Here is a 24,914-nt window from a genome sequence, read left to right as displayed (position 1 = left end):
AGTAGTTTGGTGTTTTGCTTGGTCCATTTCAGAAATTTTTAAATTACTTTGGAGTTCATATGCCCGTTATTATACCCCAAATGTCGTTTTACGGACAGGAAATACTCTAACAAAATTGAAATAATTTATTTACCGCTATAAACTAGAAATTGCGGAAATTTTGTGACCGATTTCGAAAAGATTGCAAAAAATATTTTTTTCATATTGTTCTGAGGTCAAGATTTTCAATCGCCTTTTCAAAAAAAATGTTTTTCATCTTCTCATATTTAGTAAATTAATAGTATAATAATACATAAACATATATACAAATGTACGACAGGGTGAATTTATCATTTACTTTCATGTAGGTACCTAACGAATCAATTACAACTTCAAATCTGTATAAGTGTGCTTTCTTATGATATATTACTATCTATGCTAAAAAGTGCAAATATCTTATTCAGCTGTTCATAATATTTCGCCCAACGTCCCTTCCAAACATTTAGGTTAACCGGTTTTTTAGTGCTCGGTTAACCAAAAAAGTGGGTTTCTAGGAATGGCCAATTGCTTCAAAGATAGGCTTTTTATATATACTAGATGGAAATAAAGTTAATAATTAATTAATGACAAAAAAGCAAACCAGAGATGTGTATAATATAATCCAGATATATTTTTTTAGAATAATCAATTACAATGTTTATATATTTAATTAAATTTCATTTTTTATTTTTTAATATAAAAATATATTTTAATACTTATGTAAGTCTTAATCATTTAAAATTTACAATTATTTTTATTCAATTCGATTCTAAATAGTTACAAATTACGTTTAAAAATGCAATCAATACGTTTCGTAAGACACACAATTACAATATTAAATTTAAAAATTCAAATGTAAGTTTGAGTTGAATTGAATTGAAAATAATAAAATATTTACATGGCAGCTAATTAAATAAAAAACTATTCCTAATACTATTTATAGAAACAAATGTTGAAGCTAAACAAATAAATTAACTTATATTTATACACATTCTTATTTAAACATACAAAAATTACAAAATATTTATAAAACGGAAAAATAATCATTAAAAATAACTTAAAAGAATATAAACAGTAACATTTGGTATCGAAATCGTGGTTTCTAAAGTTAAAAATAATAATCTTCTTTTCAAGTTGATTATCAACTAGAATTATTTCTAGATTTAGATTATTGTTGCGTTTGTTCTGTAATTTCTTTTTTAGTGATGTATTCGTAATTTAACTGTTTAAAACATATTAAAACTCAAAAAACATAAAATAAATAAAACAAAGTACATATTTTGGAAAAATAAAATGGGCGTCATTCACGTAAAACGGAAAATGGCGAAGGAGGTGTATTCACAGCTTTTGTACACTAGACAAGATCACAATGATTATTCCAACTCATCACTGCTATTCAATAAATCGACAACGATGATGTTCTCGATGATTGCATATTTTCGATTTAATTATTTTCATCATTTAAATTGGAGGCTTCTGTTACGCCATCACTTGATATCTGTGCTTGATGTACTAATTTATCCATTTCCTCTTTTGTGGCACGTTTAAAGAAACCAGCCTAAATGTGGGGAGTTAAAATATTATAATTGAACATTCATCAGATAATCAGATGTCTATTAAACTTACTCTGTACATGCCGTATGTAATTAAAGCTAAGACTAAAATGCCGCCCAAAATAGCGAGAATTATTACCCAGATGGGTGTGCCATATAATTGATGTTTGGAAATAATGTGGTAGTCTATTTTTTTGTTAACCGCTAAAGTAGAGGCTAAGCCATTGGTCTTGACTACATCCAAACCTACTAGAACCACAAAGAATTCCCATGGTTCAATGAGAATTTGATTAACCTCCTTGAGATCTACCATATAGGACATTGTGACAATAATGGGGGTTTCGGGCTTAAAGTTATAAACTTCCATAACCGCTTGAACACATACAGTCATCTCAGGATCATTGCAGTTGAACACAATGGTACGATTAACTGGTAAAGTACCCTTTAAATCTTCACTCAATAGATCATAAGATTTGGCCTGAGCAATACGAGCATATTGGTCCTTGTTGGCAGTTAGAGCAGCTGCTTCACGACGTCTGCGAGTATGGCCCATGGAAGCAGACATTATTGAATCTAAAACAAAATGTTTTGATTGGTAAAATCATAAATTTAAATTATAGATATAACATTACCTCCAAAGTCGTTATTTGTATTTTGAAAGGAAATCTCATTAACATGACCCATATCAATGGCATTATAATGCAAACCATTACTGCTTTCCATTATGGTTTTTGTGACTGTCGAAGATGCACTTGACATGGTTGAAATAGAATTCCTAACGAGTGTAATATTATTTTGGAAAAAGTCAAAGACCACTAATTGAGAGTTGTAGGTAGCCTGCATTGTTATGTTGTCCATATCAATAATAGGAATTGTGGCTATGGATCCTGGTATTCTGTAGGCCACGGGTATATTAAATACAACCTTCATTGCACCTACATTACTGGGGCCATTACTTTTGATCTTAAAGTAATAATGCAATATATTGTTTTAATTAAAATTGCCTTAATTTAAAATTTGTGATAAACTTACCTCATAATAACTCTTAACTTCTGCTGTGTTAGACATCTTTTCTAAATTGATATGTGGCGTTTTAGGAGCTCTACAAATAATAAAATGTTAACAATGTATTTCGATAATTAAAAAATAACTGAAACTTACCCAACAGCCTCGATCTCAGTAAATTCACCCAATGTAATGACATCCTTAACAATATTATTTCCTGGATTAAGTTCTTTACCGGTACTGAAAACTTCAGCCGTTAAGATCATGGCCGTACCCGTTAAGCTACTCACATCATAAATGACTGTAACAGAGTCCTTAGCACCCTTAACCATGGCTTGACCACGATTTAAATCACACAACATGACTGATTCATGCACCTTACAGTTGGAGGGGTATTTTGCGAATGGCATACGATTGGACGATGTAATATTGATTTGTGGTAAATAGGCGGTTTCACCAGCGTTGGATATATCATATGTAACTTTTAAAGTGCGACTGCTGCCCAGTATGTACGAATGACTACAAATTATGGAAAAAAAGTATTAGCATTGTTCACATAACAAAGAAATAATATATATTTATAAATACTTACTCTAATCCACTGCTCTTCACTTGCATATCAGCAATGCAAATTTCTGATGCACAACCTGTGCTAAAGATAATTTTTTCGCTAAAAACTTTTGGTTCAGCGGGATCGACGGCAGCACAAGTTTCACAAAATACTAAAATAAAAGCATTATGTAAAGGTGTTTATACTTTTGAGAGTAATTAAAACCTTACCTTCGGAATCTGGCACATGATTGACAAGGTTGTAGTGCAACTCCAATTCAATGGGTTTGAAAATTTCCGATTCAATGAATTTTACATTACAGTCCATAATGCTACACTGTGTCTGAGTTTTGGCTACAGCCTTAAATTTCATTTCATTGCGGTTAGTTGATGATATTGTTACTCGTTTCACTTGTGGATCTAGTACTACATGCATGTCCAATTCTTGAGATTGAATTCTGGACTCGTTGGATTTTGTTGAAATACTATAGCAAACAGACAAGGGGAATGTTGATTGACCTGGTTTAATTTCACGAGTGTCCGATTTGAGAGTAGCTATGATTTTTACTACAGGGTACGCTTTATACAACAAAACAGTTTCGGCATTGGGCGCACCAATTGCAATATCATTGAAACCGTTGCCATCAATATCCGAACCTTTTGAAAGACCATGACCGAACATGTGAGTGCCGTATGATGATTGTATAAATGCCTTAGGCGAATCCAAACGTTGACTATGTTGGTCACGCAAACCCCTTTCACTTCCCAGATAAACAAACACGGAACCATCACCTGCAAAGGGTGCTCCAATGGCAATATCATTGTAGCCATCCTGATTAAGATCTCCCAATCTGGTTAGAGTTGTGCCAAAACGTGCTTTTCCGTGAACTGGAGACGTTATCAGCTTACGCTCGAAGTTAAACTAAAAAATTTTCACATATTGGTTAGTTACAATTTGTTAAGTACATATGAAATACAAACTTACTCTTCCTTGATTTATAAAGACATAAATGGCACCATCGTCAAATAAGCCAGAAACTCTATGCTGTGGAGCAGATATAATAACATCGGTTAAGCCATCGCCATTGATATCTTCAGCTAACACTGCGTATCCGAAATATTCACCAAATTGTTCACCACGGAAAACATAGTTCTTGGTTATTCGGTTGCTAGTATAATCGTAAATATAGGCTTCTCCTGATTGCTCATTTGCTTGTGGAGCTGAAGCAAGATACAACAATTTTGTTTTATCATTTGAATCGAAATAACCGGAACTAACGGAGTAGCCAAAATATGAATCAGGAGGTTGATGGAAATTTTGTGGATTTGGTATATCAGATTCATAGTAAATTTGTGTATTTTCCAAATCCATGTCCAGTTGTCTGCGAATACGTGAAACTCTTTCAGTATCTCGACGACTTAAGCTGGGATCATCATTTAGAATTCTCTTGCGATGTCGTATAACTGAACCTTTCCACGTGTGAATGCCGGGAGCACCAATAAGAAATTCTTCGTTATCAGGTGTTATATGAACACTTAAACCCTGTTCTGCTAACATGTAGTAGTAAAACTTTGTACCATCCTCTTTGCGAATCTGATCTTGCTTTAATCTTAAGGGCGATATTTTTCGTACATCTTTTGGTTGATCGGCTAATGTATCATTGATCCAGTAACACAAACCATGCATTAAATAATCGTTCTTCTCAACTGGTGCAATAAATCTTGGCGCACAAACAATAAACTTATCGGTGTCTTTTAAACCACCATCCATGGAAGCGCCTAACCATTGGAAATCACGTTTTTCCGAATCATAAGTGTAATCACTATGTTCGATATTACGATTTCCTTGTATATCGAATATGTAGGGATAACACGCTGTAGGTTTATCCAATGGACACCGATATATAGCACCTGTTTCGTTAACCTTTCTCTGTAATTCCAAAGTTGATTGCGCCCTGGGTGCACCTATAATTACACTGTAATTAAAAGAAAGACATAAATTGTTTTATTAAATTTCAGATGCAGGTGCAAAAAGCTTAATATTCATAATATCCTCTAATCAACTTTATTTGTCCTCATGTGTTAAAGTTGAATACCAAAAATCTGTTTAGTTATATTATGATATACATATGTACATCCATACATATTTATTTCCTAGAGTGTATGTATGTGCTTGATCAGTATAATGATGATGTCAACTACAATGATAATAAAAACTGCAGTCATTTAAATGATCACAGTTGATTTCTTTCATATCAATTGGTCACTATTGTATTAAACCCTTCAACCTGAACACAGATGACACATTAACCCGAACTAATTGTCATCAACATTTAATAATAATTTAAAAAATTGAACCTATGTATATATGTATATACAATTAAGCGTATTAATATTGCTCAATATGAGCAATTTAAGTTGAAATATAATTCTTAGAATTAAACTTATAAGAAATACTAAAGAAATGTTGTATTTATATGTAAACTTATCTAAAATTTGAATTTGGTAGAAAGTATATGAGTACGATGTTTGTCATTAAAATTCTCCATAAGTTTTGCTACAAAAATTTACTTACATACATATATACATATGTATGTATGATCGTATAATTGAAGGTGATTGTGTTTTAAGAAATAAAGTAAGTTAAATTTTTTATTTGATTTTGTAGTCATAAAGAAAAAATAAATAACAATGTTATTTTCGGTTATGATGAATTTTATACACACTTCATCAAAATGTTAAAAATTTCGACGCTTAATGAAATTAATTTAATATAAAAAGCATTTAATCTAATTAGAATTGTACAAAGTTGACATAATTAATGCAATATTTGAATTCTTTTAAATGACTAAATATTACAAAATTTCCACTTTTACTTGTAAATAAATCAATAACAAATGTATTTATTAGGTTTTATTTTTTAAATTCCTGGTGAAAATAGTTTAAGAAATAACATTTTTTTCTTAAAAATATCAATTAGTATTTGTGAGTATACATAAGTATGTATTTCGATGTATTACAAACGTAATGCAAAATCAAAATACTCCTTTTATTTTGGGTAGAAACTAATCAAAAAATTGAGTTCGTCAACATTGTAATCTTATCAAATTGGAAAAGAAATCGAAGGAAATATGTTTATCGAATCCACCTATTGTTTGTATAAAAATAATCGTACATTTTAAAGGTGATATTGAAGATATTTTTGTAGACAAAAATGATTAATATTTTTCGTTTTATTATTGAATGCGAATTTAAAGCATTAAATTTTTTATTTGCTTAAAAGTTATGTATTTAAAATTTATTGAAAATTGAGGTATGACTACAACTCCATTTAAATATATATATTTTTTAAATATGTATATTAAAATAAATATTTATTTTAGTAATATGAAATATGTGTGTAAGAGTACTTTTATACTCAATAATATATATGTATTATCATAAATTTTTATAAAAACTTGAAGAGATAAAAAAACTATATTTATACTTTTTGTATGAATGACTTCATTTGTACGAAAAAATTAGAGAAAATAATAATAATAATTATGCTTTAAAAAAACAACTACAAATACACTATATTTAATACAGTATTCAAGTATTGATAATCGAATTAAAGCAAAAGGAAAAATAAGAATTCATATTTAATGATGATTCATACTTGTCCAACTCATACCTTTTATACTATAATTATGTGGATACTTATTTACTCATTTATTGAATATCCATAAAATGACACGTTTTACAAACAATAGAAATATAAACTCACCCATTTGATCTTAGATTTAAACTAAAACCAAAATACGAAGATTCATATTTGGCCATGGGAGTTGGCAATTGAGGATCTTTCATGACAGCATTTGGTTTTGGCGATAAATTGTAACCGTCAGTACAATGATTTAAAATAAATATAACGCACAGGGCGTTAAGAATTTGTGATGTTGTTAACATTTTTTTTAATTGATTTGTGATCAAAAACACATTTACACACTTTAAAATATAATTTAACACTTATTATTGAATCTTTTGTTTTCTTTTCTTTGAATTACAACAATAACAATTTTATTTCTTAAAGACGTCTAAGATATTGTTGTTGCCCGTTCTAATGCGAACCCAACCCTTGAATCGCGTAAATTAAACTAAAATGTTGTTTTAACTTTGCCATCTATAAACGGTCGTTTTGTCTCGAGAGCAGTAGTCGAAATTGAAATTGAAGAGTCAACCTAACCAACCAGTCAACAAATTTACTTCGCATTTTAACACACTTTGTTGGGAATATCGTTTTTATTATAATGTTTGCTGTTGTTGTTTAATTAATTTCTCTGAGAAATATGTATTTTATAACTCATACAAAAGTAGATATTGTATAATTTACCAACGATACCGTTTATTTACGAACGTACTCATATAGACGGACCACACTCGGTATGAGTAATCCCCATAACAGTCATAGTCATATTTGAATCTGTACGAGTATTTGTGTGTGTGTTTTTTTTTTTTTAATTAAACCGGTATAATTTACTTCTCCCCTAGTTTGCTCATTTTACTCTTTTAACTCTTAATCGAAGGCATTTATGTTTTTAACTATTTTGTTATTCTCCAAATATTGGCATTAACCAAGTTAAGACAATCTCTATGCTCCCACCTTTAGACTATATACTCTATGAAACGTTTTCAAAATATTTTTTTGTATTATTGTTTAATTTTTTAAATTATTGTATGTATGTATGTATGTTGTTAGTATGTTTACAAGTGTTTTTTAACATCTTTGTTAAGATTTCTCATGCATGTGTACCGGGAATATTGTATGAATCATAAGCTCTGTTACATTTGATTTAAAGCCAAAAAATTGGTTCTTTATTGATGACGTACATTTTGATTGAAATACAAATAAAAAACAAACAAAACAAAAAACAACTGGCCAGACACATAGAATGTATATGTATGTTTGCATATGTATATTTACAATTGAACAATTTCAATGTTGACAATTATATGCATTTACACCAGTGTTTAAAATAATAGGTGTGTTTGCACTATTTAAATACATATATCAGAAGATATGTATTTCTATTACAGCACTGGGTGGATAAAGTATTTCGCGCTCCACTACATTACAATTTAAAGTCCTTTCTCTGACATATTGCGTAGCGATGCCTAACTAACTAAATAACTAACTACATTTAGTAATAGTTTAAGATTTTACTTTGATATATGATGGTGTAACAAACAAAATCTCAGAAGTTGAGTTCGTGAGTTTCAGCTTGCCATACAATGATATAGGTTGAGTTGGCAGTTCTTGTTCAAGGCGTAAAACATAATTACTTAAAATAGTTAGTCTTTCTAGTCGACTACGTCGTACTTTACATAAAAAGGAACATTAACCTTTTTATGTAAAATAATTTGTGAAATATTATTTAATAAATATTAATATATAAGGCAACGAAAAGAGTTAAATAAAAATTTGCATAATATTTAAGGTGTTAGAAATTTAGGTAGTAGAAGTATTGCAAATGAAACTTTTTTTTTTTTTTTGATTTCCGCTAATTAATAACACTGTTAAATATTTTAGCACTTGTTAAATATATCAAATAATTATTAACTTAAATTGGGTTTAAATTCCGCTAAATTTTATGTGTTGGGTTTGTTGAATTGCCGATAAACGTTAATGACCTGGAGCTATATTTGGTTCGATATAACTGTTTGTAGGAATATTGTTTTGCTGTAACAGTTATCAACAATATATAATAGCCTCCTCAATATTGTGAATATAAAAACTATTCAAACAAGTTTGATCCATAAATTGCAAAATTTATTTAAAATGAATCAAGTTTATTTTGTAACCACCATTTGAATACTTTTTATAGTGAAACCATATAAAAACGTTTATTTTACTAAAACGACTTAAATATATAGTTGCTTGATTTTAAATTAACCATAACATTTCTTTTCGGAAATGTTTTCTTACCTTTTTGTATTATGTTTGTTTCATTTAAAGTATTATAAAAATAATGATTAAAAATATTTAACAGGGATGAAAATGTTAACACAATACAACTTTTTTAATAGTTTTTCGAAATTAACTGGCATATATGAACATAAGTTTAAACCATGACTACCATGACTGTATACCGAGAGTATAGAAAGGTAATCCAAATTATTTACACATTTTCTTTTTGTAGTTTTGAACTCAGAATAACACTTTACGTTAGGAAAAGTTTAAAAAGTAATTTGAACATCAGCCAATTTCTTTATATATTTGAGAACTTTTTTATGTATTTAAGAATCACTGTTTTATCTTAAGTCATCCAATAACCTAAAACGCTTTAACTAAAAAAACTAAATAAAAAAATTATTTAAGCAATAATTATTAAATTCGACTTTGTGATACTCTACACATGAGACACATTTATATGCTGCAAATATTAATCGAAATTAATAAAATACATCTGACTAATTCTAGACCAATCTTCTGAACGGAAGTACATACATACATATGTATATGCCGTCACATTTTTGCTTCACAAACGTCTGTAGACACTTATAATATCCACCACCAACTCGTAGTTTAAAGAATATTTGAATATTTACAATATTCCTCTTCAGTCAATAACCCTTATATAAATTAATTATCCAGCATTTTGTTTATAAATTATTTGAAGAAAAAAAGTTTATAAATACCTCATAGATTAAGAAATGTTTCATATCTTAATATTTAAAATTAGTAAATATTTTTATTTTTATCTTTTGTTTAAAATAATTTGAAGACAAAAACAAATTTTTCACATTTAAAAATTCAATATTTACAATTCTTTTAAAACCAAAAAATAATAATACGGTTTTGTGACTCACTAATATAGCTTCAGATCATAAATCACTGTTTGCATACAATTTTAATGGGTTTTTAAATATTGTCAGCTACCGTCAAAATACAAATTGCACCCGAAATAGTTTTTTTTTTACCGGAAATGTTAAAATAAATAAGAATACATTTCTTTCTTTTCTTGTAATTACACAACATAAAAAAAAAATAAAAATTTATGATAAAATCTGTAAATTTAAATTAGTTAAAAAAACATCAGCGGTAAAAGTAATTTTGCAGAAAAAATTAATCAACCAAATTGTTTTTTAGTCATACACAACAACTGGGAGAAAGTTATAAAATGTTTTTAATCAAATTTTTTCTATACAGATATACTTAAGTAGTACTCGACATGTTTCAGTTTGATTCATACCAGCAACTTTTTTTAAACAAAAGATCCAGTATATTTTGGCTTACAAAAAAGTGTTAAATAAACAAACAAATTAAAAAAAAGTGTTAATAAAAAATGATAAACAATTTTTTGACCATTTGGTCTCAGTGATTAAGTATGACGACGTTGATGGCTTTGGGGCACAATGGTGATGCTGTGTGTGGTTGTATTTTATAAATACCCTGTAGTTCTTAATTTTATATACCATCTGGCTTAACCCATATATACATAATATATCTATTATTTTAACTTGTTTATATCCTAGAAGATACCCCTTGTAAGCCATAACCATTGTTTTATCATCTCTTTCCAAGTTGAACCCTAGTTCATATATAAAACATACCTAATTGACAATAGTTTCGCTATATGAATATCATTTCTGATATTAACATTTACTGTCAGTTTCAAATTCCTACTAAGATTAAAAATCTTGATATCAGTACAATATCTCTGCAATCAAAACGGGAAAAATAATTAAATACTTTGTAAGTGTTATTCTGGTCCGAAAAACGACTTTAAGTGTATTATATGTAAGTTCTGAATTGGACCATACTAAATACCAAACTATTTTTAAAAAAATTTTCTGTATGAGCTAAAAGTCTGAACTCTTTTGGATAATTTTTGTTAGGAAAAATAGTGTGACACTCATTTAAGTAAAATCCTGTGTGAGCAAAATGTCCAACATTGAGTCTTACCTACTACCCAAAAGTTTTAACCGTGAGTAACTTAACGATAAATTGACCATATGTATATGACGAGCACTGAAGGAAATCGAGTTTATTTTATTTCATACTAACTATACATAATTATTAAATTAATGCTACGTTTATGATCACATCTATATGTAAAATATTTATTTATATTTTTAATTTATAATGTTAAAAAACAAAGCAAACTCTTTAAATGGACAAAAATCAACTAAACAGCTTCAACTAATTGACATTTTCCGTGATTTTATAGATACATAATTTCCTCATTTGTACCGATACGTGTAAACTGTACAAGTAACAAATTCTTAATAAACTTTAAAATTATATAATTTTATATTATTGTTTAATATGTTTTGGAAAGAGGGTAATATGGAACTTCAACTACATTTTCCTATTAAATTTGCTTATATTTTGCTATTAAATCTTTTATATTCATGACATTCTTGTTAATTATGGTATTTTTAAATGAATGTAAAGAACTATCAAATTTAGAATTTTTTTTCGAATAAAACATCCGATATTTGACTATGACTTTTCTAATAAATAACAATATAACTTAACTAGACATTACGTATTTAACCTACAATTGACATAGATACAGATGTATCCATATAATATACAATAGATACATACCTACTATGTTTGTCTATATACATATATGAGGGAATGGACAACAATGTTTAAAAATTACCAACAACAACAACAGATCTTTCTTCTTTAAACCGTAATTTGATTTAAGTCATTCAAACACGTAGAAAAAAAACTAAACAATCTTAAATAATTTTAAAAAGCTGATGTCATTTGGTTAAGTTTTGAAAGTAAGTGCGAGAGAAAATAACATCCATACATAACACAGAAATTACCTATTTTTGTACATTTTTTGATTATTTTTATTTTCCACAAATGTTTGTAATTATATACATGATTATGGTCGACCATAGGATACCCTAATCAGTATATTCAAAATATTTCTTTTATTATTTAATTTCACCTTATTTCCCATATATTTAAGTAATATATGAAAAGCGAAAAATATTTTAGAGGCCTTATTCATAAACATTTATCAAAGGTTTATAGAACGAATTTTGTATGAAATTTTTGTTTATAAACTTATATAACCTATGATAATATGAAAAATACCCTCATTGTAAATGTCAAAAACATAAACGAAGTCGTTCACATTCCTATTTTTATTATTCTGCATAACTGACCTATCGAACAAAATACAATACAGTATAATCTTAAAAGCCTTAATCCGTTAAATGTGCATTTAATGATACGTAAAATTAATAAAATTTGGCAGCAGAAAATATTTTTTTCAGTCGGACAAAGATATCCCAACATGCCACAATTAGTCCAGGGGATTGAAATTATCAGCATGAGACTCAGTTATCGATTCTCAAGTTAATTTTTTTAAAGAGCTTAATTTGATCTTTTAGATAAAATTTGGATCTAACAAATAAAATTAAGTTAAGGAAAGAGCAGGAAATTAAGTGGTTAGAAAACAAAAATCCATAAGCAATTTTTTCAAAACGTCTTTATGTTCAAAGTAATGGAAAAACGTGTGCGTTGTTCTTAGTTATTGGTGTAGGGTGTAATAATTGTATGTTTGCAAAATAATAGCAACATTTTTTGAAATTAGGTTAATATTATTTTTTATAATTATTCTACTATTATTTTGTAATTATTAATATGTATGTGGTACTTATGTATGTATGAATTATTGTATTAGAACACATTGAAATTCAGGTTTATTTTAAAGATAAAACTAGTTTTTTTTCAATTTTTTTTTTTTTAAATTACTTATGTACGTCAAATGTGTTTAGTAATAAACTTTATAAATGAAATTAATTGAAAAATTTGACTGTGACCTTATAAGAACTCAGACAACAACATCTCAACACAGACACTCCTCCCCCTTTCATGTTCTACATGAGATTGATGTTAAAAATCATGTATTTACTCGGTTATACTTATACCTACATATGTAAGGCTTTATTCATAAATAAATTTTTATTTATTATAAAAAAAGATTTGTATGGAAATTTTATTTAACAAACCTTTTATAAAATAAAATGTTTTTGATGAATAAGGGAGTTGGTATATTTCATTCTTTTTGCTTAATTATCAAGTATTAAAATATAAATAAAGAACTACAGAAAAAACGGTGTATTTTATAAATTTATAAAGATACTATTTTTTATAATTTTTAATTAAAAAATTCCACAAATAAAACTTTTAAACTTCAATAACTTCAAGGTCCAGGTGTGTATAAAAAAACAACAACAGCAGAGAATGAGACAAAATAAAAAAACTTCATTACCACAAATGCATGCATAATTACCGAGAATTACTTAAAGCTTTGTTTGAGGTATTAATATTTAATCATTTTGCTGCATTTATAAGTAATGTTTTACACTTAGAGAATTGTATGAAGAAATTTTTAGGAATTTCCAAATACCTCTCTTACAAAATACTCCAGTCAAAACTGTAATATTATTTTACATAAAAACCAAATCTACATTTTATTTAACCAACCCTGGATTAAACTGAAAAAATCAACAGTCAAGCTACTAGATAGAGGTTAATATATTACATTTTTTTATCAAACTACTTGCTGTGCTTACGACTGACTAAATTATTGATATTATTGTGAGTCATCATGGTAAAAAATGCAAAACTATTAAAAACACAATAAAAACAAACCCGTTAAAAACCTATCTTCCTTAAGATTTTTGGTTGATTGTTGAATGCAGAGACATACTTATGTCCATATATAAGAAAGAGTGTGGGATATTTAACCGCATTGTTTTTGTGGTTTGACAGTCAGAAATTCTTATACTTTTATATTTCTGATGACCACAACTTATTATGGCACGAGTATAACTCTCATTTATTTATCAGTTTTCTTTGTTTTATTTCTTTTGTTATGTTGTTGTGTATCTTAAAAAAACTCTTGAAAATACTTTCAACGTTTTGTAAGAGGTTGGTTTTCTGTTTTCATATTTACAAGTAGTCGACGCGACGTTGAAAAAAAAAACAAACAACCAAAACAAAGAACATATGTTTACTTATTTTGATTTTATTTTATTTAAATTTTTTATTTCGAATAAAAAACGCAGATACTTTTCTCAATCATACAGATTTTATTTTGTGTATTCACTTCTTTTTGTATGCATTTCCCTAAATTGTTGCGTTGCATTGACTCATTCAAGTTCAAAGAAGAAAATAAAGATGAAACATATATTTTTTTAATGCCCCAATTCGTGGAATAAGTTTGCCACTTTATGTCACTTTTTTGCAATCACACTCTTGCAAAACTGCTATATTTATTGCTATATCTTTGTGCAAAATACTTATTATTTTAGTTTTGCGTAATGTTTTTACCCTACGCCATATTACATATATGTAAACATAGCTAGGGAGGAGTTTGTAGTGAAATTACATAGATTATATTCTGTCCATATTTTTCACAGTCACGTTCTCCAGAACACTTTAGATTCTTCCTGCTACATTATCTGACTCTATCCCAACTTTTCATCTCTAGTACTAAACTATTTAAAATGTAAAAGAAGCGCAGAATTTTTTATGAATAGTTCAGAAGATCTACGGTATATAGTGGTGCGAGAAAAATTATGTGAAATCTATTTTTATTTTAGGAATCTATATAGTCGATATTATCCGAATGCATTAAAATTGAAATTTACTATGCAATATACACAAACATACATACGTTCGTATTTTTGCTGCAATAATATAGTTTGTCTTTATTTTTTTCATTCATTCCATTTAACTGTCATTATGAATCATAAATCTTTTTAAAATTTAAAAAAAAAACTCAACTTCTTGACTTGAAAACTGCAAAAAAGAAAAAATCAACGAAAATTAAAAGACAGCAATTAATTATAAATTTAACGGTCATGTTTTTGTTTTAAACATTTGAAATGTATACATTGCACATACATAAATACATACGTATATTCATATTACAGTTTCTGTCGCTGCAATTCGTTTTATTTGTAAAAGTTGTATTTCTTTCCGGAAGAATTAAAAATATGGAAATACAAATAAGAATAAAAACGTATTTTTATTTAGTTTTCATTCTTTGATTTATTTATAAAATCTTTGCAAAAAATCTCAGATAATCGGTGCTGAAATTGCTTGTGTACATTTTAAAGGTCATCAAACTTTGAGAAGGCTGTTTATGTTTTCTTTTAATATTGTCGAAATACGTCACTTGTTAGGGCTTAACGACAAATAAGATAAATAAAAATAAACTTAAAATAAACGCTAAACAAAAGAAAATTTCAATAATTTTCCAAAACGATAGAATTTGTAAATTTTTTAGCACACGTTAAATAAGCACAGGGAATGAACATATAAATCTGGACAATTAATGCAATACACGTATTATTAAGAGTTAACAGATCGTTATGTTTCATCAAATTCCAATAACTAATTATTAACTTCAATCACGATTGCATACCAGACACAGAATATGTCGAAAACTTTGATGATTGGAGCAAATACCTGTAGAAACCCGTTACTACACGGATGTCTCTAAATTGTGGGACATAGTGGGCCTGTGTGTGTGGTGGTCACACACACCAGGCAGAACAAGGAACAAGTAGAGAGGACAGTGAAACTCTTGGACGCTTTTTTTCGCCGAGATTAGATCAAAAAATCTTGATATTATTTCGGATATAACATCCCTCTAGAACACTGATTGGAATATTCTTAGGATTTGGGTATAAAATCTGAGTTTCTGCATCTCGGCTTTTTTTCGCCGAGATTAGATCAAAAAATCTTGATATTATTTCGGATATAACATCCCTCTAGAACACTGATTGGAATATTCTTAGGATTTGGGTATAAAATCTGAGTTTCTGCACATCGGACGTAATACATTCAGCAAGTACTATATTTAAGGTTTTTGTTTTTACTAACAAACATTTCCATTAGGTGACCTATCAACCTAACCTAAATATAAATTTGAACAATATACATTACCTGGTAAAGGATTAAGTTTTCATACACAATAGCATTTAGAGACATTATTTTAACATGGTGATGTCATTCAACGCAAGTCTTAACACAATCGCTTACAAGTCAGTAAAAAATCAGTCAAAGTAAACCGTGTGAAAAATGTATACAGCTTCTATGTATTCACCATAAATCTGACTAATAAACTACACAGAAAAAAGTTTCAACATAAATATTATGAACTGCTTTCATTGACAAAAGTTAATGATATTAAAGAAATGTATGATTTTTTTCAAATATTTCAAATTTAAATTATATTTTTCTTTTTGTTAAAAATGTTTGAAATTTTCTTTGGAAATTTTTTATTTCCTTATGATTTTTAGATTAAAATCGATGAAATTGGCGGATGTTATGAAGAATAGATGTTTTAATATGTTTGCTGATATTTTGTTGTTCAAGATTTTGATTTTCAACATTTCAATATATATTTTTTTATTATACATATTCGCTAATATGGGATTACTATCTACTACTTTAAAAAATTTCCCTCATGTACAAATTCATAGACATTATGAACTTTTAATATTCTGAATGAAAATGGTTTGAGAAAAAAGTATTGTTCGATTCATAATATATATTACCAAATTCATTCCAGATATGAATAATTTTTTCTGTGTAGATACTACATTAGAAAGTATTTATATAATACATTATTCTGATACTTCCTTATAATCAGAACGGTATGTAGTAGTCATTGAAAAGTATGTTAATAGGTAAGTGGTTTAAATTGCAAGTCATTACAAAATTTTGATCATAAAATCAAAATTTCCGAAAAAATAAAAGCCCTTTATCCATAGACGCTTTAACATATCTTGAAGAAACTTTTATGATTTGAATTTACTTTTATTACAACTTACGAAAAAACTACCTAATGAACCGAACGAAGTACGTTTATAATTTATAGAACGTGAAAGAGAATACAAATTTAAGTCCTTAATGTCAGACACCAATTAAATAAATTAATTTAAGTAAAACAATAAATTAACAACCAATTTACCAACTTAAGTGCACATTTTATAAAAAGTATCTTGTTTGTTGTTTATGCATTTGGACAAAATGTTTTATGTTGCAATGAACTTCCGTGTATGTGAGGAGACAAAAATGCAACATTAATTTTATTAACTTTTGGAAGAATTGAATTTTTAAACATAACGACGAAAGCCCGACTGTCTGCTGGTTCATAAATAATAAAATTCCATATAAAATATTAACAAATTTTTATTAATTTAATTATAATTGAAACGTTAAATGAAATCTGAAAAATAAAATAATAATAAAATAAACGACGTATAGCTCGTACGCGTACAGAATTAATTCAATTTACAACATAAAAAAATTAACCAGAAGTAATTGAGGGAATAAAATTAAAAAGAAAAAACTGAAACATCCACTCAAAAATACAAACGAACTGAATGTCCATAAAATATACAACAAACCAACACTATAAACATAATCAAATTTAAAAGCAATTAATTCAACTAATAAAATAAATGAACAATGATGGACAAATATGCACAAAACAAAATTAAAATAAAAAAATGGTTTAAAACAAATATAAATGTAAATAAACGGGCGGACAGACAGGGGGCTGACTGAGACTCCCATAGATATTTTTATACTATAACTAACTGACCGCCTGTTTGTGTAACGAGTGTTGAAAGAATTTTAATCGATTGTCAAATGGTACGTCTGGACGCAAGAGTAAACGAAGGAATAAATAAATGAAAAAAAAGAAAAAATATATAATACTTAGTTTCTGGTCTCAAAGTTGTTTGCCGACGACCATTTATTCTCGTTTGGAATACTCATTTCCATGGTAATGGATTTTCGGTTTATTTAATGTTATAGTTAGTTTTTATTTAAATTTATTTTGTTTACTTTTAAGGAGTAAACAAATAAACATTCATTCATATGCTGGGGATATAGTAAACTACTAAACACAAAGCTCTATATTGGTTAGCCATGGTAACCCTTAAAAAATTCGTATTTTTGTACAGAAAATTAAAAGAGTTAATTAATTAACTAAAAGGAGAAAACCATAAAAGAAATCCTTGACCAGCGGGCTATTATGTTACTGAATATAGACATTAGAGATATGACTATGATATGACGCTATTGTATCGGACATCCTGAAATATTGGTGCAAATCTATCACAGATACGATCAAAATTCGAAAAAATTATTAATGGACGGCATGTTTTTTATCTAAAATGATTTTTGTAATATATCTAAATTAATAACAAAGATATAATAAAGTTATTTCTTAAATCATATATTGAATTTGTGTAAATAAATATTAATTTTAACGAAAACTTTATATTTTGAGATTTTCATAAAATTGTTGATAGATATGAACGTAGCTTAAGATAAAAGACTAAAAATATATACTTATATATACATAATATATAGACCAAAAGATCAACTACTTGGTGAGGAATTTTTTTGATGGTACCGAAAACTTAGGACTGAATTTCTTAATATTTCTTTATGAATGAATTTCTAATACTGAATTTAGCAGGATTTGGAAAATTTCGGGCCAGAGATATTTTTGGTAATAATTTAATTGAAATTTTATTATTTTAAAGTGTTGCTTAATTTTGGTTAAAAAAAAATAATAATATTTTGAGTCCATAGAAAGTTGATGCTGATGATACTATTGTAAACGAGAACATTTAACCCTTGCAAAACTGCTGTCAAAATGTATTTTATTAATACAGTGGACGTCCAATAGTACGTACCCTCTTTATTACGAATGTCCAATAATACGAATGGCAAAATTGTTGCATTGTCTACTCTATAGTACGAATAAAGTCACAATTTTTCTGTTCGATAGTACGAATAACGCATTTTTATAGGAATTTTGGTTTTATTTGCGTATGAATGAAGTTTTTACTTTGTTTTTATTTTATGATTTCGATATCATTCACCTTTAGCTCAGTAATTTTGAAGTTTTTTGTATTTATTACAAATGTTTTGTGTTTTTAAAAGTCCTATACACACAATTTACTATATGTATATTTACAAATCAACAATTATTTAGTGTAATTAATTTATTTTCTTGTAATTTCACATTCCAATGGGATTAAGCATTACTATATGTGATCCTTTAACTATTCCAATTTTTTAAGAGAAAATTTTAAATTAGAGAATTGTTTTTGAAAGTATATTCCATTTAAGTTTCTAATTAAAGTTTTATGTAATCTGAACATGTTTTATACATTTTGGAACAGATATGTACATGCAAATTGTCTTTGACACACATATTTTTAAAAACATTAAAATTTAAAACCTTCTATATCTCATTTCAACCATTGGACTCACGATACTTTTATTAACAATTCGTATACGTAAATATAAGTCTTTTATGCCTGTTTATTTACAAGAAATTTGAAATAATACATATTTATTATATTTTGTTTCGTTATGTAATTTTTCATGAAAAATGAAACAAAAATAAATAAAATCCTATATTGTATGTGTATTATTTGAATTTAAACATACAAAATGTGTTGTTCAATAATACGAATTTTTCGGTACTACGAAAGGGCCTGACATTATATAATTCGTACTAGTGGACGTCCACTGTATTTGTATGTTTCATCTGAAGATGGATGTCTACACTACGCGATCTTCGCTATATCGCATTTTATGCGCCTGTCAAAAAAAAAGAGAAATCAATGTATGTATTTGTATTGATTAAAAATCTTAAAATGGCTTGACGTGTAAAATGCTTAAAGTATGTCCCTCGTATTCATAAAGGTATTAATCGCTTACTTTGGGTTTAATACGCACATTTTCCATACAAAATTTCAACAATAAACAATCAATAACTTTATTAAGCATTTATTTAGCATACCCCAATGTCTCTACCTTTATAAGAATCACAAGCGGCGCACGAAAATGTCAGCTGATTTTGACTATAAATTATAATCAGTATTGCGATCGACTTCGATATAAATAAGTTTTATGAATCCCAATAACAAAGTTCTTTGACATGGTTTCACATTGTATGAAATTTTTGAATTTAAGTTCTTAAGAATTAAAAAAAAAAACGAAACATATGCATTTCTTTTAAAAGAATTCATTAATTTAAAGACTGTCAGTTGGGAATACACACAGTGGGACGTGTTAATTATTGATATGACTATTTCGTTCCACCTTAAATGGGGAAGATTTTTTCGTATGTATGTATATATTTGTTTTTCTGGTTTTCTATGCAACTATTTGTTTTTGTTGTTGTTACTTTATTTAATATCAAGTTAAATATTTGTAGACAATAAATTTCAATAGTTTTCTTATTTTTTTCGAATGTTATATTTGTTGTTGCTATTACTGTTGCTGCATTTTCGTTGGTGTTGATGGTATATACATAGGTGGTGGTGACAAACTTACCTCGAGGTACGCATGACAATTGTGTATCCAAAATATGAGCTTCGAGTTTGAGGTTTGAAAAATTTCAACTGGGGTCCAGTGATGACTATTTGTGGCTTTGGTGCATAGTTAAAGGTGTGCGTTGAGGTTAATAAACTTATAAATAGACCACAGAAAATTAAACATTGCACTTGGAATATTTGAGCAGACATTTTTGATTTTTTTTATTATTATTATTATTATAACTTTTTTATTTACTTTCTATTCTTTTCGAATAGTGAACACAAAAAAAGGTACTTATTGAACAATAGATAATATTATTTAATTTTCTTATCTTATTTTAAGTAAAAATTTAGAACTTGATCACGTTTTATATCGTATATTATTTTCTTTTTTTGAATAAATTGATTTGTATATTTTGTAATGATAACAATGGTTTCATTTCGTAACTCAATTTTTTGTTTTTTTAATTCCAATAAACACAGAAATTATAAAAAATTTGTCATTTATATTTAAGCACTTTTTCTCCTCTTCCCATGAATTCAATTCCAGAATCGGATGTGGATTATTATAATCTCATATATCACATTCAGTAGATATTATTTTTTTCGTATTTTAATTCATTATTATAAAATATATTTTTTTGTTTTTCACGCACTAAATTGTTACTTAAATAATTTTTATTACTGCTGTTAGGTTGAGTTGTTTAGTTTAGTATGGTGTAGTTAGTGGTGGTGTCGTTTGCTTGTTTATTTCATTGTTGTTGTTGCATGTACTATTTTTATACTTTAGACACAATCTTGTAGATTCAATTTATACGTATTTATCTTGAATATGTGTTTTTCTTGGTTGTTTTTCTCTGCTACACTTACGCGTTAGTCAGTCCATTTATTTGCTACATATATATTTTAGTTGTTTTTTTGTTCGCGTACAGATTCATACAAACACTCCTCACTAGTGCTACTTACTTCGCCGGCAACCGAAATCAAAATAAACATCAATTGTTTTGTCAGAAATGCTCTAAGCTCCGCTTACTGCTGCTCAGTTAGTTCAGTTTAGTTCACTTCTGCGCTGCTCTGTTGTCTTTTGCTCTATAATTGATGTATGTTGGGCTGTGTTCTCTGTGTTTGTTGTTGTTATGTCGTTGTGCCTTCGCTGTCATTGTGCTCTTGCATTACATACTAATAGTTGCTGTATTGAGTGGTATTCATAAATGTGATTGTATATGTTTGTTTTTATTCAGGTATGGGTCCTTCCACTCAAATAAATATATAATTGAAAGAATCAAATTATGGATGTAAATAATACAAAAATTTTTCTTGGTTATAACTTTCTTGCAATTTTTAAGATCTATGTATAGCCAAATTAAAAAAATATTCTATAGTTGTTGATATTAAATGTCATCAAAAAAAGGAATATTACGATACTTTATACGATATAGTTAATTTAAATAGTTATAAGTCGACGTAAACTGTAAAGACAAATAAACACTTTTATCTGATTTTATCTTAATTCTTGTGATTTATTGAGCATAAAATAAAATTATTTTATATAAAGGGACAATAATGGGTCATGGTGAAATAAAGTTAATTAAAAGTAGCAATACTAACTTATATATATACCGTATCCATTTAAATGTTACCAACATTGTTTGTACAGCCCTCCAACAATCCAAACAATATCTTTTGGGACTAATATTGGACCAAACATTCGTAAGATACAACCAGAACAACAAACAATATCTTACGCCATTGAATTTGTAAAGGTATTGGCTCAGTTATAGGTTAATTTTGGGAAACCTGGGATACTTATGTATATTCACCGAGGACAAAAACTTTAAAACGAGTGGTCTGTCGTGGCAAATATGTGGGGAATGATAAAGAACTTGGGCGTGATGTTGATGAGTTTGGTATCTCATTAATGTTCTGGTAGAAAGTATCCTCCTTCCTGGGAAAAGACAGATCTTCTTGTATTCTTAAATCCCACTGTATACATAAAGGGATGCGTCATTAAACTGTCTAATTAGAAATTCTTGTTGGTGCTATAAAGAGTTTTGTTCCCACTGACTATAATGAAAAAAACTAAGGTTTTCTCTACAAACTCTAAAGTTAGATGAGTGTTATATAGTTATAGTTGTTTCTTAGAGATAATTTATAGAAATACCCATAGGAAAAAGTCGCGACGGCGCCCACAATGTTCTTCAGTTCAGCAGTTGAACGTCAGAAACAACAGCAACAGCAACAATAACAACACACCACGATGGTGATTGTGTGCACGCACATCTTTTATTTGACACATACAAAGACTCTTTTAATAAGTGAATTTTGTTGTTTTTGTCTTTTATTCAGAAGAAAAACATTTATAATCGTAAATCGTTTCAGTTTCGATTGAAATTGAGTAAATAAAAAAATTATCATTATAGAACTGAAGAACAACTTGAGCACTTTATTGTTAGTAATTTTTCAATTTACAAGTTTTTTTATATATATTTTTTTGTTTTCTCTACAAATTTGAAGACCGGCTGATACCACCGCCCGTCAATACAAACAAATGAACGAACGAATATGAACAAATAAAGTTTCTTTTTCTTAACAAAGAAAACTTTCCATGTAAAAAAAATACAAATAAAGAAAAATCCACCCCAGTTTTTAAAACTGCAACTAATTCGGGGTACTAAACTGGTACTAAAGAAATTAAATTGGAATAGGGGGAGAAAAATCGAAACAAAAATAAGTGAACCACTAAATAAAAGAGGCATGAAATACATACATACAACGTATTTGCTACAAAAATTCTTATCAATAATTTTTCGTTTTGCTTTTTTCCAAATTAAATATAAAATATACTTAGCTGTGAACATTGCCTACCTCAATACTTCGTCATCAGAAGTGATACTGCATCAAGTAGATAGATTTTTTCTTGAAAATAAATGTACTTACAACAAGTATTGTATGTACGATAATGAACGAATATAATTTCATTGTTTTTTTGAATGAATACATGTGTACGTAGATACAGATACATTTTAACTTATTCATATAGATTTACGATTCATATTTATGTTTTGTTTTTTAATCGTATTACATTTAATGGATCGTTGGTTGGCTTGATGGATGTTGACATAGAACTGTTTGATAATGGGGGTCATTAGCTCACTTAATACTCGTATCATCAACATTATAAAAGACCACTATGATGATGAGTAGCATAAAATTTATAAATATACACATATACAATAAATACAAAATAGAACACTTTCGTGCAGTACAATGTGCATACGTTTGTAATAGAATTTATGGAAACATGCATGCATACACCTTATAGGAAACAATTAAAGTCAATAGATCCAAAACGACCACAAAAAAAAAATAAAAATATTTTACAAGCAAACAAATAAAAGAGTTATATTCGGCTGAGCCGAAAATTCATTATCACTAAAACATGGATGTAAAATGAATATTGAATTCGAGTGATTTCTCTGGAACTTTAGTAACAGGGCGTAGTAAAACATAATGACAATTGAACATCCGTTTGATTTTTTGAAGAAAAAGGTAAATATGGGCCTATTCTTTTATTTTTTGGTAGAGGAATTTACGTCTACCTTAAAGTTACTTATGTAGATTTTAATCGTTTTATTAGAAATTATAAATGAATTTTGACCATCAATACATTTTCTAAAGGGGAGTTTGTATGTGGGATAAATGAGGCCCGATCAAAAATTAGTAGTGTCATTTATCGTTCTATAAAACTACGGTTGTATGGGGGCTAGGCGAAATAATGGAGCTATTTCGTCCTTGAATCAAGAAAAGAGTATGTGCCAAATTTCATTTTTTTTTAAATTTAGGTATATATATACTTTACACCACTTTAGTGGGGAGGGTATATTGGGTTTGTGCTGAAGTTTGTAACGTACAAAAATATTCGTCCTATACCCACCTTAAAGTATACCAATCGGCTTAGAATCATTTTCTGAGTCGATTAAGCACTGTCCGTCCGTCTGACTGGCTTTCCATGTAAACCTTGTGCGCAAGGTACAGGTCGCTATTTTCAAGATAACTGGATGAAATTTTTGGCCCAAGGAAAAAGTCTATTGAAAATAAATAAAATCGGTTCATTATTTCTCCTAGGCCTTATACAACAGTACCCCCGAATAGGGTCTTTGGGCTCATAATTAAGTTAAATGTTCTATTATGTCAACAAAAGTCGGCAAAACTTAGTTTTATAGAACTTTTAATGAAATTACCGATTTTTTAATGGTCGGGCCTCATTTGAACCTAGCGCTAATACAAACTCCCTTCGGAAAATGACTTCACTTATAAACTCTAATAATACTTTTAAATTTTATATAAATAACTTTGAAGTTGACGTGAATTCCTCTACCAACATTTATAAGAATAGGCCCATATTTTCCCTAC

At 28.2% G+C, this 24,914-nt stretch overlaps 1 protein-coding gene across 2 annotated transcripts; it reads right to left on the bottom strand.

Annotated features, from left to right (window-relative positions):
* Positions 1-682: 682 nt before the first annotated feature.
* Positions 683-21,495, bottom strand: LOC111675414 (integrin alpha-PS3-like). 2 transcript variants are annotated; one of them, XM_023436184.2, is made up of 9 exons: positions 20,521-21,495; positions 4,111-5,101; positions 3,357-4,047; positions 3,169-3,298; positions 2,733-3,095; positions 2,604-2,673; positions 2,204-2,534; positions 1,645-2,144; positions 683-1,576 (listed from the first exon to the last, which is right to left on the bottom strand). In XM_023436184.2, the coding sequence occupies exons 1-9, from the start codon at positions 20,709-20,711 to the stop codon at positions 1,463-1,465; spliced, it is 3,381 nt and encodes a 1,126-aa protein (XP_023291952.2). In that variant the 5' UTR covers positions 20,712-21,495; the 3' UTR covers positions 683-1,462. The 2 variants fall into 2 exon arrangements, with proteins under 2 accessions (XP_023291952.2, XP_023291958.2); XM_023436190.2 differs by lacking the exon at positions 20,521-21,495 and adding an exon at positions 6,892-7,268.
* Between the last annotated feature and the right edge of the window lie 3,419 nt (positions 21,496-24,914).

This window comes from Lucilia cuprina, chromosome 6 (assembly GCF_022045245.1).
Source record: "Lucilia cuprina isolate Lc7/37 chromosome 6, ASM2204524v1, whole genome shotgun sequence".
Taxonomy (NCBI): Eukaryota; Metazoa; Arthropoda; class Insecta; order Diptera; family Calliphoridae; genus Lucilia; species Lucilia cuprina.
The sequence above is the reverse complement of the archived record's forward strand: the minus strand, read 5'-3'. Positions and strand labels throughout refer to the sequence as shown.

Coding starts and splice junctions, on each gene's coding strand:
- LOC111675414 (XM_023436184.2), bottom strand. CDS start 20,711: ATGTCTGCTCAAATATTCCAAGTGCAATGTTTAATTTTCTGTGGTCTA. Junction 2,674..2,732: donor ACTGAGATCGAGGCTGTTGG/GTAAGTTTCAGT, acceptor TATTATTTGTAG/AGCTCCTAAAACGCCACATA. Junction 1,577..1,644: donor TTACATACGGCATGTACAGA/GTAAGTTTAATA, acceptor CCCCACATTTAG/GCTGGTTTCTTTAAACGTGC.